Source organism: Nipponia nippon, unplaced genomic scaffold (genome assembly GCF_047370975.1).
Source record: "Nipponia nippon isolate SJK-2023a ecotype South Korea unplaced genomic scaffold, ASM4737097v1 scaffold_4, whole genome shotgun sequence".
NCBI lineage: Eukaryota > Metazoa > Chordata > Aves > Pelecaniformes > Threskiornithidae > Nipponia > Nipponia nippon.
Genome location: NW_028262358.1, coordinates 55611412 through 55625401, shown reverse-complemented (window position 1 = coordinate 55625401; position 13990 = coordinate 55611412). Strand labels below are relative to the sequence as shown.

The 13990-nt window shown below is 41.7% G+C and overlaps 1 protein-coding gene across 1 annotated transcript in view; it reads right to left on the bottom strand.

Annotated features, from left to right (window-relative positions):
• The window catches only part of MTHFD1L (methylenetetrahydrofolate dehydrogenase (NADP+ dependent) 1 like), a 159831-nt gene that overhangs the window by 143679 nt on the left and 2162 nt on the right, over nt 1-13990 (bottom strand). The window contains exons 3-7 of the mRNA XM_087776464.1: nt 11042-11092; nt 10911-10964; nt 8154-8278; nt 6907-7007; nt 5852-5976 (exon numbers count right to left, since the gene is read on the bottom strand). Of these exons, the coding sequence (XP_087632590.1) occupies nt 5852-5976; nt 6907-7007; nt 8154-8278; nt 10911-10964; nt 11042-11092 (456 nt within the window). The remainder of the gene's footprint in view (nt 1-5851; nt 5977-6906; nt 7008-8153; nt 8279-10910; nt 10965-11041; nt 11093-13990) is intronic.

Below are 13990 nucleotides of genomic sequence, written 5' to 3'. Positions count from 1 at the left end.
CAACAAGTAATAATTTTGACAAATGTTCAGCCAATGTACTTACAACAGAATTGATCCTTTGTAACTGTAATGCCAGAAAACAACTGACCTGACCAAATATTCATCTCTATGACTACCAATCATAATGTTCAAAAATGTTCTGAACAGCTGAACGCAATCATTTTTGTAGCCCATGTTAACCCTAGTTCAGATGGCTAATGCTGCACATACCCATAAATGTCTCGGAAAACCAGCTGAACCTTTCATCTCATTGTCCTGCCCCACCTCCTTCATGAAAAAAGTTGTATCACACAGCAGCAAACAGTTGTCCTACAGGTTGAAGACACACTGATCTCAGAGCCTTTCCCACCACGATTTCCTTTTCATTATTTCACAAAAAGTAAATGTAAAGGAAAAAAAAAAAAAGGCACAGACACAATTGTAACTCTCTTGCTATAAGCAAGTATTTTATGTGCAACTGTTGAAAAAGTTCCTGGAGAGTCAATAAAGTATATATCACAAACACTTTACAGATCCCCCGCCCCGTATTTTAAAAAAAATTATATCCAGCCACTTGTTTGACTGGGAGAGTAAGTCCACTGAAAGCACAATAGTTGTTTACAGAATTTTGGAGGTCCTTGGAAGAGATTTAGGTGATCTCTATCAGGGCATTTTGGTTTCACTTGCAAGAAGTCATGCCCATGCCTCCCCTGCTTTTTTTCCTCTCTAGCCATAACCTGCTCTTTTGACTGCCTGTAAATCACTAAAGCAAGCAGCAAACCTTGGGAGGCATGTGCAGGCTTATCTCCTACATCAGAAACAAATCACAGACATTAGAGATGGAAAAGACGTATGAAATCATCACATCCAACCTCCCCTCAGAGGACGCATCTGACAGGAACCAGATGCTACAGGCAGCCATAGCCAGAAGGTGGAGGAGATGCCCACGAGGGGGAAACGTGTGGCCGCAGAGCGACCGACTGCCCGGTGCTCCCTGGACAGCAAGGCTACATCTCAGCAGGCAGGCTAGAGAAAGGAACGATGAGCATCATGCCAAACCACCCCTAATGCACTAGGCAATAGGCTGAAGACAAAATAAGCTAATACTCAAGTAGCACCCTGCCTTCTCACCGGTTCATATTTTTTCAGTTGAAGAGGTGTGCCAATAAATAATCTGAAACCTTACCTCATAACAAAATATGACTTTCTCCACCAAGATTTAAGTAGAAGCAGATTAAGAAGCACCACCCATTCCCAAGACAGAACACCAAATGTTAAAACAACAATACAGACTTTCCAGCTAAGTATTTAATGATAATGGTACAAAGTAGCTGTATATTCCAGATAACTGAAAACCCATTTTGCCATGAAGCCTGCATAAAAATTTAATTTCCCCATAGTTAAAACTGACTGCTACAAAAGTCATTTTTAAATACATGATCAAAGAAAAAAATATTTGACATTAATATTTGAAATTAGCCCTCAGTTTCCTGGGTCTGAAGTTAGGCCAGCTGAAATTTAAGAGATGGGATGAGGAATAGGAATCTGATTCAAAGTTTTTTCACAACTCTCCTTATGAAAAAAATCATTTTACACATCAGTTTACAGATCAGGTTCCACTTCAATCATAGTAATTCTAGTTACTTTCTGAAATCTTGAAATTTTTTTATGTCAATGACTAGTTTCAGGTACTATTTCCATCCAGGCATGTTCTCCTTATGTGATTTCTTCCAGCTCCATCTCTACCTCGGGAAGTTCAAGGTTTGCAAATCATTGGCAATCCAGCGGGATAACTATGCATGGTCTGCTCCCATCCCTCCCTTCTGGCCGTGGTCCTCAGAGATGAGCCGCAGCAGGCAGCCACCAGCTCCCTGCTACCATCTTCCTGCCCAGACACTGACAGGCCCTTCCCTACCACAGGTCCACATCTCCACTATGGGCTCAAGCCCATAAAGCTGCACGCTTTAGGAACTGTTCCTCTAGCTCGCAGGCTGGGAGATAAATTTCAATTTGCGAGGAACAGATACGATGCACATAAGATGTTGAAGCAGAAATACTTTGTCTACAGCATCATCATCAGAAATTCTCATGCAGCTTCCCTCTCCTCTCCTTTTATGGGATCCATATACCTGGTCTCATGTTCTTTCATGCTTACTTACATGCTTATGATACAAAATGTATTTTTCTGCCAGTACCAAGACTCTTGGTCTTATCAATACTGCAAAAACAGACAGCAAATGACTAAGAGATATCTAATAGCCTGAAGCTGAAGTGCTGGCTCTAAGGAAAAGCAGACTGTGGCCAAAAGAGGTTCTTATCCAATCTGAAAAGGAACGTCCCATTCATGAACTCCAGCTGAACCACTCTCCTACTTCTCAACCAGGCTTTTACAAACAAGTGTTCCATTCCTAGTTATACCTAGGTAGACTGATTTTCGGTTCTTTTACAACAAAATTGTAGGATAGCAGCTCTCTTAAAACAGGCATAATGTGGTTCACGTACAGACTACATGTAAGATGATGTGCTGAAATCATGACTGACTGAATTTAGACAACTGAAACGAAATTAATTTCCCTCATAGGTACTAAGTATTATCCATGGTTTGGCAAGAAAATAATCTGTATTTTTCAATTTGAATCTATTTGATAACTTCTTTTCAAACTAGAAAGTCTAATTCTAACATAATAAAAGATTAAGCATATCAGTTCCCATTCTTCACCTGTAATGCTGAATTGACTTTTGGGTAGTCCCATTTTTAAACGACAGCAAGTGAGATGTTCCTGAAAGTATGTCACTAGGTCATTCTTCAGGCACTCTGCAGTGATTGTGCTTTAAAGAGTTATCTACAGAAAGCTTAACAGAATGATATCTTACTTACTTCCACCAAAATGCTCAAGTCTTTATCTCTTACTTCATAATTTATTTTACATCCAACATATCAATGCAAAAAGAACAGCGCTTCTTCATGGCAACTATGCACAGCTGTACCAGAACCTTCTGAAATATACTGTTTTCTTTCATTTGTGATTTTATTTGAAAACCCAGGAAGCTCAAGAGTGTTGAAGGACATGACTTAGCTGTGCCATGATAATTATTTTTAATAACTAAAGTCAAGCAAACCCGAAATGGAACAAAAAGAAACATTAATAATCTGTTCACCTTAACAAAATATGAAGTGGGGAGAGAAAAGAACATGCAAAGTGTGTCCATTATTCATGCAGGTCAAAGCAAGGAAATGAAAATGTACTGTTATTTATTTTATTCCCTTTTCCTGCCATAGGACAGAAAAGACTTGCTTTAAAGGACCACACTAAGTCAGATGGTAGGTGGCATTATGCTGTTCGACAGCAGAACTACCTCTACATTGTTAGACTTTTCCTAAGGTGGACTAAAACTAACCTTCCTCTTGATCATTTTAAAAATATTTTTGCAAAAGTGCATGAGTAAAAGAAGCAATAACAAGTCTACACCAATACAAAAGCTGATTCAAAAAACCCCACAATCTTAAGTGTTCTGTGTCTCATTTAAATTGATAGAATTTCTAAAGAAAACACCTGTTGTTATGCTATCCTTTAAAAAGAAGGACAAATAAGCAGAGCTAGTCAAAGGTAATGTAGTACCCGCTAAGAAAGGCATTACATCATTAAGTTCGGGATTAGCGCTTCAGTGCAAATGGGCCTGGCCAACGGATTAAGACAAATAAGGTACACCTACCCTTAAGCTCAATTTTTCCTTTCCTGGTATATATTTCAGAACAAATGCATCCCAATGAAAGGTTCATACTCTTTGTAAGTTCATCCCTCACTTTGTAAGTGAAGTTATTATGTTACCATAGGTTATACTTCCAAACAACAGTACACAGACTGTTACTGTAGAGGTATCACATTCAGAGGAATGATAAAAAGTGAATAGCCATGTCTGAAGTCAGTGTATTGTGCAGTAAAAACAAAACAGGAATTAATTCTTCCAAGTCTTGGAAAAACCTCGACATTGACTAACACATTTTCTTACTTGAAATTCAGATTAAAAAAACTCAAGGGAAGAAACCTTATGAGCCTTTAAACTGTTTTTAGTTAATCAGCATTTTGAATGAGCAAGAGAAACTAAATTTGTATCATCAGCTGTAATCATGTTATCTAACAGCGTTGTACTTCCAATACAGGTTGCCACAAGACAGCAGTGCCTCATTGTCCAGTAGGAAATCTGTGCTCGGTTTCTGACTCTCCAGCTTCTGGAAATATGAAACAGGACCGTTTTTCCTGCATGCATTAGATTTTACCTAGGAGCTATAGCTAACTATAACAGAATCACCCCCAGCCAGGTTCAGCAGCGCTCCGAGGGTTACTGGTGACACGCTGCTCTGGGCTTACAGACGAGGAAGGCAGGTTTCCTCCAAGCTCTGCTGATTAGTCCTCCAGGCAAAGCAGAAACTTCATTACTGCCAAAAGTTAAAATGAACTTGGGAAGACTGATGTGCAAAGCCTCAAACTGCCTCCTGCTTAGGCCTGCCTACTATTCTGTTTCTCATCAGTGACCTGCTGCGAGAGGTAAGCTATGGGGAATGCGAAAAAGCAAAGTATGATTATGGGAAAGCATCTGCATGGAAGGAAACAGGTCTCTCTCCAGCATATCGACAGCTCTGCACAAGCGGCTCCGGTCTGGTCCAAGTCTTTTGCTGTGAACCAGTGGAAACACCTCTGTTCACCCTGTGACCCACCCCATCCAGCCCAAAGCAGCCCTCTAGCACAACTCCAAGCAATGAGAAATAATTAAAGAATGAGACATGGTTAGTATTAAGTTAACAGTGCTCCCATCTCCGAGAGAGGCATATGTTTCCTAAGTGCTGTCAGTCACTTAAAGCACAGAGCTGAAACAAGCCTGACAAAGACATCCACAGCTGTGAAAACACAGGTTTGCCAGAGAACTTTCTAACTATCACAGCTGCTTAAACTTATTTCCTCCTCCTGTCCTTGCCTTCAAAACACAGAGGTTTGACACTATAATTTTGCATTGGCTGCCACCTTGTGGCATGTGCTATCAAATATAACACAAGAGCTGTCCCTCGCACCTCACCCCTACAGTGACTTGGAAACAGCCACTGGAGTAACGTGCACCTCTTCTACAGCTAATACCTGGGGTCTGTGCCGTGGACTGAACAAGGAACCCCTCTGCACAGGACCAGAGGACAACACATTCCCAGTTCTATTATTCTGTGAAATCTGAGACTAAGGAACAAACCGGGAAGTTTGACAGGAAGTTGTACCAACTTCTAAGTTGTTGCTAAAAGCTCTGCAAAAAGCAACTAGGAAGACCATGTAAATTAAATCCTTCAAATTAAGGCTTCTGAATTTCTCTGCACCCTTTTACAGTTCTCTTCAAAGATAAAGATTGTGATCCTCCCTGTCCCAAAAGAGGCAGCATTTCCAAACCTTTAAGACACAAATTCAATGAAAGTAATTTCATACAGATGACACAAGACAAAAAGAAAAGCGGGCACCTCTCTCGCACTGAGGCAAAGAGAAAGAGAGACTTAATGCATTTGTTTTAAACTGTACCTGTGAATTCTTTCTCTCACAGCTACCAGTGCAAAATAATGAAGTTATAAGCAGCTGCTCTTACGTATGTAATATTCTGGTAGAGGCACCTGTTTGCCTGAGCACCATTTCTGAGCAAGCAGGAAGGAGAAGAGAAAAGATCCTAACCCACGCTGGCTACTAGTGAGCTCCAGTGCCACCCGTGACTGAAATGATGAGTCTCCCTCTCAGGAATGGTAGCAAGGGGGAGCAGTGCCACATGGGCGGCTGATGGGGATGCCCGGATGGCGGGGATGGAGGACGACCCCTGGCCACTGCGCAGACAGAAGAGTGCTCACCTTGGTCTGCAGCTGAGGGGCTTCCCACCGGCAGCTCAGGGTCGCTGCTCCCTCCCTCTGCAACATGCACTGCAAGGCGGCGCCCATCGCTCCGCCGGCTCCCACCAGCAGCACTGTCTTTCCACCTGCACAACACAAGGCAAGTCGTTTAGCCGCCCTCAGCTGCAAAGGTGCTAGGCACCAGGCTCCACTGGGCTGCAGAGCCTGAATGTCTATGTGAACTACCCCCCTTTACCAAGCCACTCACTACCAAAGCCCTCCAGAAGAGCCAGCAAAGCAGCTTATGACAGGACAGCACGGTGTGCCTGCACAACTTCACCAGCTGCGGCATTATGGGCAACTCTTTCGGAGCCCATGCAGTAAGAAAAACCACAGGTTTTAAGTTGTTCCCTGGCGACTCTCTAATTGTAGTAAGCAAATACTGCTTTTCTGGTTTTCTGGTATTTTATTTGCACAAATTCTTTCACTCGTATTTGTTACTAAGTACATTTGACCCCCTGTTTATACTTCTGTTACAGAAATCCTTGTCTCAACAATTGTGAATCACTATAAGAAAGACTAATTCTGAAACCCTGCCTTAAACTAACGGCATCTTCACACACTGTAAAGCCACTTGTTTAAATCTGCAATTTCAATGTTAGCATTTACACAACACAACCCAAACCAAAAGATTTGCTCAGCAGTTATTTACAGGCAGACCTGGATTTCTCCAACTGTTCATGCTAATCAAAATCGTTAAGTGAAATCCCTAAGTGATGTTGTATTTTTGCTTGAAGACTCAGATGTTTAATCTTCAGTGAGATTAAATCTGCTGATGGCAGGTAATCCCTGCCTAACCTCCAAAATCCATAGGATTGAAACCCATTTCTGTAAATATTAAATTCAAATCTCACTGAGGTTCCTCACTAGCAGCAGACAAATGTATGTCTGGTGGGAAAACAACACAAACCAGAAAACACAACAAGGTGGAATTATATTTGTCTCTCCGTCAGGACTAAAACTGAGAAAATTAGTTAGGCTAAAATTAACACAATAATTATGATAGAAGGTCTCACCTAGATCTTCAAGAAGCTCCATCACAGCAGACACTGTAGGAGGAACTAGACAGTCATCGGCATCACCACGTACCAAGCGTCCTAGGTTTACATCAGATAATCTGCAATGGAAAAATATGGCAATTTAAAAAATAAAAAGAGTTTGTGTCACATAAATCCTCAGTAAAGCTTGTAACATGGCTAACAGCTAATCCCAAAAGCAAACATGTCTCATAAAAGTAAATCCTTTGATAGTCATGTACTGTGGCTAATGTGTATCATCCCACATCCCAGTTAGACAAACACCGAGCCTCAAGAGAGGCCAGGAAAGGGATCTGTGAGTTAGAACAAGTAACACGAGCCCACGATACACAGGCAGCTCTTTACTCGTCACAGTGGGCTACCCGCAGCACGTTGGGCCAAAACACCTCAGTGGCTGCAGGGGAACCAGACCAGCACTGCCAGAGCCAAGCTGAGCCAGCGGCAATACGTCCTTCTGGGCGCAGGCTGGCTTGCTGGGGGGAACTCGGGTGTTTCTGCACTGCACTGCGTTCTCTCTCATATGCAATTTTCCATTCTCTGTCAACCTTCAGTACTCCAGATAATGGAAAGGTAACTAATTTGCAAGATTTTTGGATTTTTTTCCTGACATGGAAAAAAAAAAAAGGAGGGAGGGGAAAAAAAGAAAAAAAAAATAGTAAAAATGGGTAACAGTCTGCAGTTGAGAGTGAGAAGGCTGCAAGAGCAGCAAAATGGTAACCCAGACACCTAAATTATGCCAGTGGTCTCTCCAGAGTGCAGCGCAACTCCAGACTGATTGGAAAGTTGTCCTAATGGGTCCAAACTACGATAGCCTACTCTCCCACCATGAGAGACTGCTGCAAGGAAGTTAAAACCTTCTCTGCAACTTTTCCATCAGTCCTTCTTGTGAAAATTTTAGGGTTTGTGTTCAGTACTTTGTGACTACCATTTGTATTACTGAAGTACTGAAATACCTTAAGTATCATCAGTAAATCAGAACTTTGTTTTTGATTTCTTTGAAAAGACCATGTCCTAAACATACAGGATAAAAGGATTAAAAAGATAACGATCAAAATTACTTCAGCAAAAGACTTCTCATTGATTCAGCAGCATCTTTTATCACTGCTCAATATCACAACTAGACACATTGACTGAGGAATCCACTAATGAAAAGCACAGGGGAAAATTGATTTTACAGAGCCATCAGCCTTGCATCTGCTAATATTATTTCTCAGTGCTTCACTTACCCATCCACATCCTTCTCTGGTTTCACAGTGCTTAATACCTTACTGCTATATAAGCTTTCTGGGAGGTCAAGGGCAAGGCCTTGCACATTAGGATCCTCATTAAGTCTCAAAATTTCATTGACGACCTAGGAAGTTAATAAAAAGCATTAAAGATCAGAACAATAGACAAAAGAAAAATCTAATTAGAAGGGGATACAACCTATATTTTAAATGGCCACCTTTGCTTCCCTCACATATTACTGCAACTTCTAACCAAAAAAGCAATAAGCCACTTTCCTTGTTTTATATTTCCATGATTTACCAAATTAAGCCATCCTGACTCTATCCTAAACATTTTGCAAAGCCAACACATATTACGTGACATTACACTGCCAAAAGGATTTCGTTTTTCACCGTTCCAAATCTCAGGAAAAGCTCAACACTGTAACGGCTTCAGAAGATGCTTTTAGAAATAAGAAGCTTTGGTTAAAACATAGTTCAAAATAGGACCAGATCACGTCCCAACACACAACACGGATAAAAAGTTGTAACACTGGAAATACCAATTAAACAAGAGAAAATTCATTGTATTAAACCAGTATATATTGTTACCAATTTTCCTTCTCAAAACACTCTGATCCTAAGAGCTGACAGTCATCTTGTGAAGAACTGTTATTTTGAAAAGGCGCTGCACAAAAGTTTATGAATTTCAAGTACTGGATCAGATGCAAGTTCAAAGGTTTTATAATTGGTCACATTTGACCTCTGAGACTGTATTACCTACCCTTGATTGTTTCATCTCTAAAGTGCAATGCTGATCCATAGCAATATAGGCTTTTCTGCTGTGACCATGAAGAATGCAATGGACTAAAACATGCTGAAGCTTCCTCATGTGAGAAACATCATGTGAGCACATCTTTCCATCATATAAATAAAATCAGTGTGCAATCACCACAAAGCTGTATAATTTAATGGGATTAATACCCAACAGAAAATAAGCTTAGCTAATACCATGCCTTCCTAAAATGCTTTTCATGTAAACTATTCAATATAATTGTGAACTCTATTGTGCAAACACTAAGATACGCAATCAACATTAAGCTAGGGGAATTCGGTAAGGCTTAGACCATCTGCAACTCTGAAACAAGAGAATGTGCTATGCTCATGTTAACACAGATTAGACAAGCATGTCACTGGTATAGAAATGCCCCTTTAGTTTGCTGACTTCCGAGACAGAAACAGGCATATATATTAAGATTCTGTGCCATTTAACAGCAACAGGGCTGGTATACATTCTAATAGAAGGTAAGGACGAGTGTATATGCCAGAATATGGATATGAAAACATCCACATTTTGCTTAAAAAATCCTGAGATGCAACAAAACGTTGGGGCCCTACACAGCAATTAAAGCATAGTTCATAAATAGCCTGAATCTAATGAACTCTGAACTATATTCCTGCTTCCTGGGAAAATAATTCAGTTTTCCATTTTTCTCTACGTTTTACTTTAATTCAGCTTTCCATCATCCCAGCATTTACAATACTTGCAACTCATGCAGGGTAAAGCCATCTTGTATTAACTTGCCTTTACTGTACACAGGCAGCTACGGCAGAACAAAAAGTGCACGGTATTGAAATCCCTCCCACCTTCCCAAACCAGTGAATGCAAGCTAGCATGTGGATTTTAACAGATGAAGAAAACACTTTGTCATAGTAAGTAAGCCGGAGAGTAAGAAAACCGTTTTGAACTTTATTGAAAGTAACTTTCTAACTTTCTTCAGATAACAAAAATACCCTGCTTTTTTCTTCACATACACAGCTCAGCCACTTCCTAAGATATTACTTCAAAGTAAAAGCAACTACTGCTGCATACTCACTATATTTTACCTATTTCCTACTGTGTTACTCAGCAGATAAAACGCATTTACCAACAGCAAAGTGTACTTGATCTTCATTTCAAAAGCCCACCCTTCTTAAATGGGTAGCTAACTATTCATCATCTACAAAACTGGACTCCTAAAATTTTTCACAGTAAGTTCCTCTCAATATATCTGGAATCTGAGATTACACTGCAAGCCAGTAACATTTTAAAAACAAAGTGTACCAAATACAAAACAGTACACAAAACCCACAAGCCTGCAGAATTATCAAGCTTGCCAAGCACAAGGAGGCCAGCTGGGAACAGTGGCATCTTTTACTACAAATTCCTTTGCTGTTTTTACTTTCAGATGCCTCAGGACCATGTATATTAATATGGTTTGCTATATTTAAAACATACTTGATACTGGTGCTGTGCCTCCAACAAGGCAAGAATTCAGCCCTCTAGCGATTTGGGGTGGATGATTTTTTTTTAATACATACTTTAAGCATTACAAGATCAATAAACAGGCAAATAAATCCAACCCTCTCCCCCTCCAAATCAATTAATCTTTAATTTTCCTGAATAGCTTGGGCAAGAATCAAGTACCGTCACAAGAGCAACAAGATAGGATACCCATGCTGGTATGAGGGGACGCTGCAGTTAAAACACCAGACACTAAAACAAAACATTACTCCGCTGCTTCTCCCTCAGCTTGCCAGGGGACAGCAGACAAGCCCATTAATTCCCTTTTTTCCCACGCTTGCCAATAGGGGGATAATACTTGCTACTTGAACTAAGGCAGTCCCACCCTAATTTCAGTTAATAGAGATCAGTTCAAAGTGATGATGTATGTCAGCAATAAATATAAGTTTATGATGAAAGCAAAAAAGGAAGAGTCCTTCAGGTATTGCAGTTACCTCATCCTTGCTGCTGCCTTCAGGGAGACAGATGTGAATAACACGTAAACCAACCTGCCAAAAGAAAATACTTATAATTACCAAAGGCAAGTAGCTCACGATTAATAACAAGTGTATCAGCTAATGCTTACCTCTTTGGCGAATTCCTTGTTTATTTCTTCAATCAAATGATCGTTACGTGCCTTGGGGAACAAAACAGAAACTAAGTTTTAAAATAATAAATTTACATTTAAAAATGTGAGTGCACTAATGCACAGGTCTATGCAAGAAACACAGTGAGGATGTCCGTGTCTACTAGTATTCGAACAAATAAAAAGCCTAGCAATTCTAAAGAAAGAAGCAGAAGGCCACCCAGTAAATTTATTTTGGGTTGATTAGTTTAAGTGTGTCTTTATATTAGCCTGGCTTTTATAGACAAGAGTGGCCATTTCTTTAACGTAAGTTTACCATTTAAGAAAGGTACCAGTCTGTATCTGAAGATACCATTCTCCATCCAGCCATGTAACAAGGATGAAACAGGCAACAGCAATACTAGCATTTCCTGCAGTGTCCCCATATCACCTAACAACACTGGTTTGCCTTGCCACCAAAAATGAGGCAAATCATTATCATCATATTACACCGAGTTCTGTCAATACAGAAGCAACAGAAGTTATCAGTTCCTCCCAATTGCCAGCAGGCACCTGTGCTAGGACAGAAGCGTCCCCTGGGCAGATTTACCTGGGAGACCATCTCAGCCAGGAATCCTCCTCCCTTAGGTCTCTACACCTATATGCACCGTGTATATTATGATATTTAATCATAATAACAACTGAATTTTACTCTTCAAGTTACTCTTGCATCTTAGGAGGCTCTTCAAACATTTTCATATATTGTAACAATAAAACTGAGAATTCAATATCCAGAACTAGAAACCTCCTATCAACAGATCATTGAGGGTTCTACCCTCAAAAATGTTAGTGGCTTCCTAACAAAATCAATAAAACACTTCTCACAGCTATATGATTATATACAAAACCTGTCTTCCAACCCAGACAACAGGACCGAAATAAATCATTTTTAAAGGGTTTGTTACAATTTCATGAACACATTCTACGTAGCTTTTTCCACAAGACTCAGTGCCAGTGACTTCCCGTCAGAGCTGAGCCGCTCACTTCGTAGTTAGTTGCCAGCGCTAGCTTCGACTGTCACTAGTGTCACCCAAAAAGATTTTGGTTCAGGCCCGTAACAGTTTACCAACCTGTTAATCCCAAATGGTTCAAGACTGCTGACAATGAAAAAAAGAGCATTTAAAAGGACAGGCTCTGTGGAGCGAGGCAGCTCCTGAGAGGGGATGAGGGCTTGGCCTCCATCCCCTGGCTCCCTCCCCGAGCCCACCACTGCTTGCATCCTGGCACCGCACCACCAGTCTCCCACTCCCCAAATCTGGCAGCTGGGGGTGAGGGGCAGCACAGAGGCTGCTGCATCGAGAACATGCATGGAGCTCAAACTTCTTCCCTCACCACAGTGTAAGGATACCTCAGCAGCTGCTCCCCTATGCCAGTAAACGTGGAATTGTATCCCTACACTGATGTGTAACCACCAGGACTGCTTGAGAGGTTTAACTGGGGTTCAGCCACCAGCGGTACCAGACTCTCCCCTGCAACGCCCCCGCCACACCGACTGGTGAGCGCTCACCTCGTGAGGGCGCAGAAAGCCCCTGCCCTGAACCAGTTCCCATCACAACCCGCGGAGCGGCACAGGCCAGGCCAGAGCTCAGGACACGGGCTGGCAGAGCGCAGGGGCAGGGCAGGGGGTGCAGGGGAGCCGGCAGTGCTTCGCTGAGCTTTGCAGGGCAATAGCTCCACTGCTAAGCAGGATCCTGCCGTTATATATTAGTTTTCAGCTTCAACAAAATTAAGAGCAGCCACCAACCACTTTTTGCTGTTGTGCAGGTCCAACCGAGGTTCAACACAGATAATAAGCAATGCATGTATCAATATGGGTGTCAATTCAGGTTCAGATGGCTCAAGAGGAAGAGAACGGATCTAAAATCATTCCAGAGCAGGCTCAGTCTGCAACTCCTCATTCCCAGTACTGCTGCCACGTTACGCCGACAGCTGTTACCCACGAGTGACTGGTAAAGGAGATTATTTTGCTGCCCTCCCTCTGATCCTCTGGGTGCAATGCAGCACGTGGAGAGCAGCATGAATCTTAAGGCTCTGCCCACATTACCAAGTAGAGCAGTGCACCATAAGAGCATTTGTAGACTGAAACTAGTCGTCTTTGTGCCAACAAATACACATATAAAATGAGTTCTGCTTCAGTCCTTACAACCAGACTAGATCTAGGGTCACTGACAGCTGGGGAACATAGTTTGGGTGAATTTCATCCAGAAGAATCTAGGCCACGTGTTCCTACAGCCACCTCATGATGCAAACCAAGGGGGGTAAACGGGGACAAGAGGAATGTTCATTTAAAGCACAACCATGATCAAAACCAAAACACTGATGTAGATTTATCCCAATTGATATTAAAAGTGAGCAAGAACCTCCCCCTCCTCACACAATGCTCTCTCCCATCCTAACAATGTCCCTTCCCTCCTGCCACCATAAAACACTTATGTGGCCATGCAGAAAACCAGACCCGGGGACTAATGTGGCTGAAAGGAAGCCTCCCCAGATCCCTCCAGCCCAGAGTGGATCGCTGCCCCAGTCCAGCTCACAGTGCAACTGGGTGGAGACAAGACAGGAGTGAGAAACAACAGGTCACTCAGAAGATGGGTCACTGCTTTTCTAGCAGTCCTGAAACTTACAACCTTAGAGGGCTATTTGAAAACATTAACCGCAATTACCCAGGGAAGGTAAGAGATGGGAGAGCTTGTTCAGTCAGCCTCACTAGAAGACCTAGAGAAATAAAGTTGGTGCTGCATTTCTTAAATTCACAACTAATACTTAAAAACACTTATAGTTAGGTTTTAAAATTAAAACCTACTGGGTCAGAGATTCAGTGTGCACCCACTCAAAACCAACACCACCATCCTAGGAAACCGGACAAAAACATTTGTGCCTGCATGGCTCTGGGTCCCACTCTGAATGGCA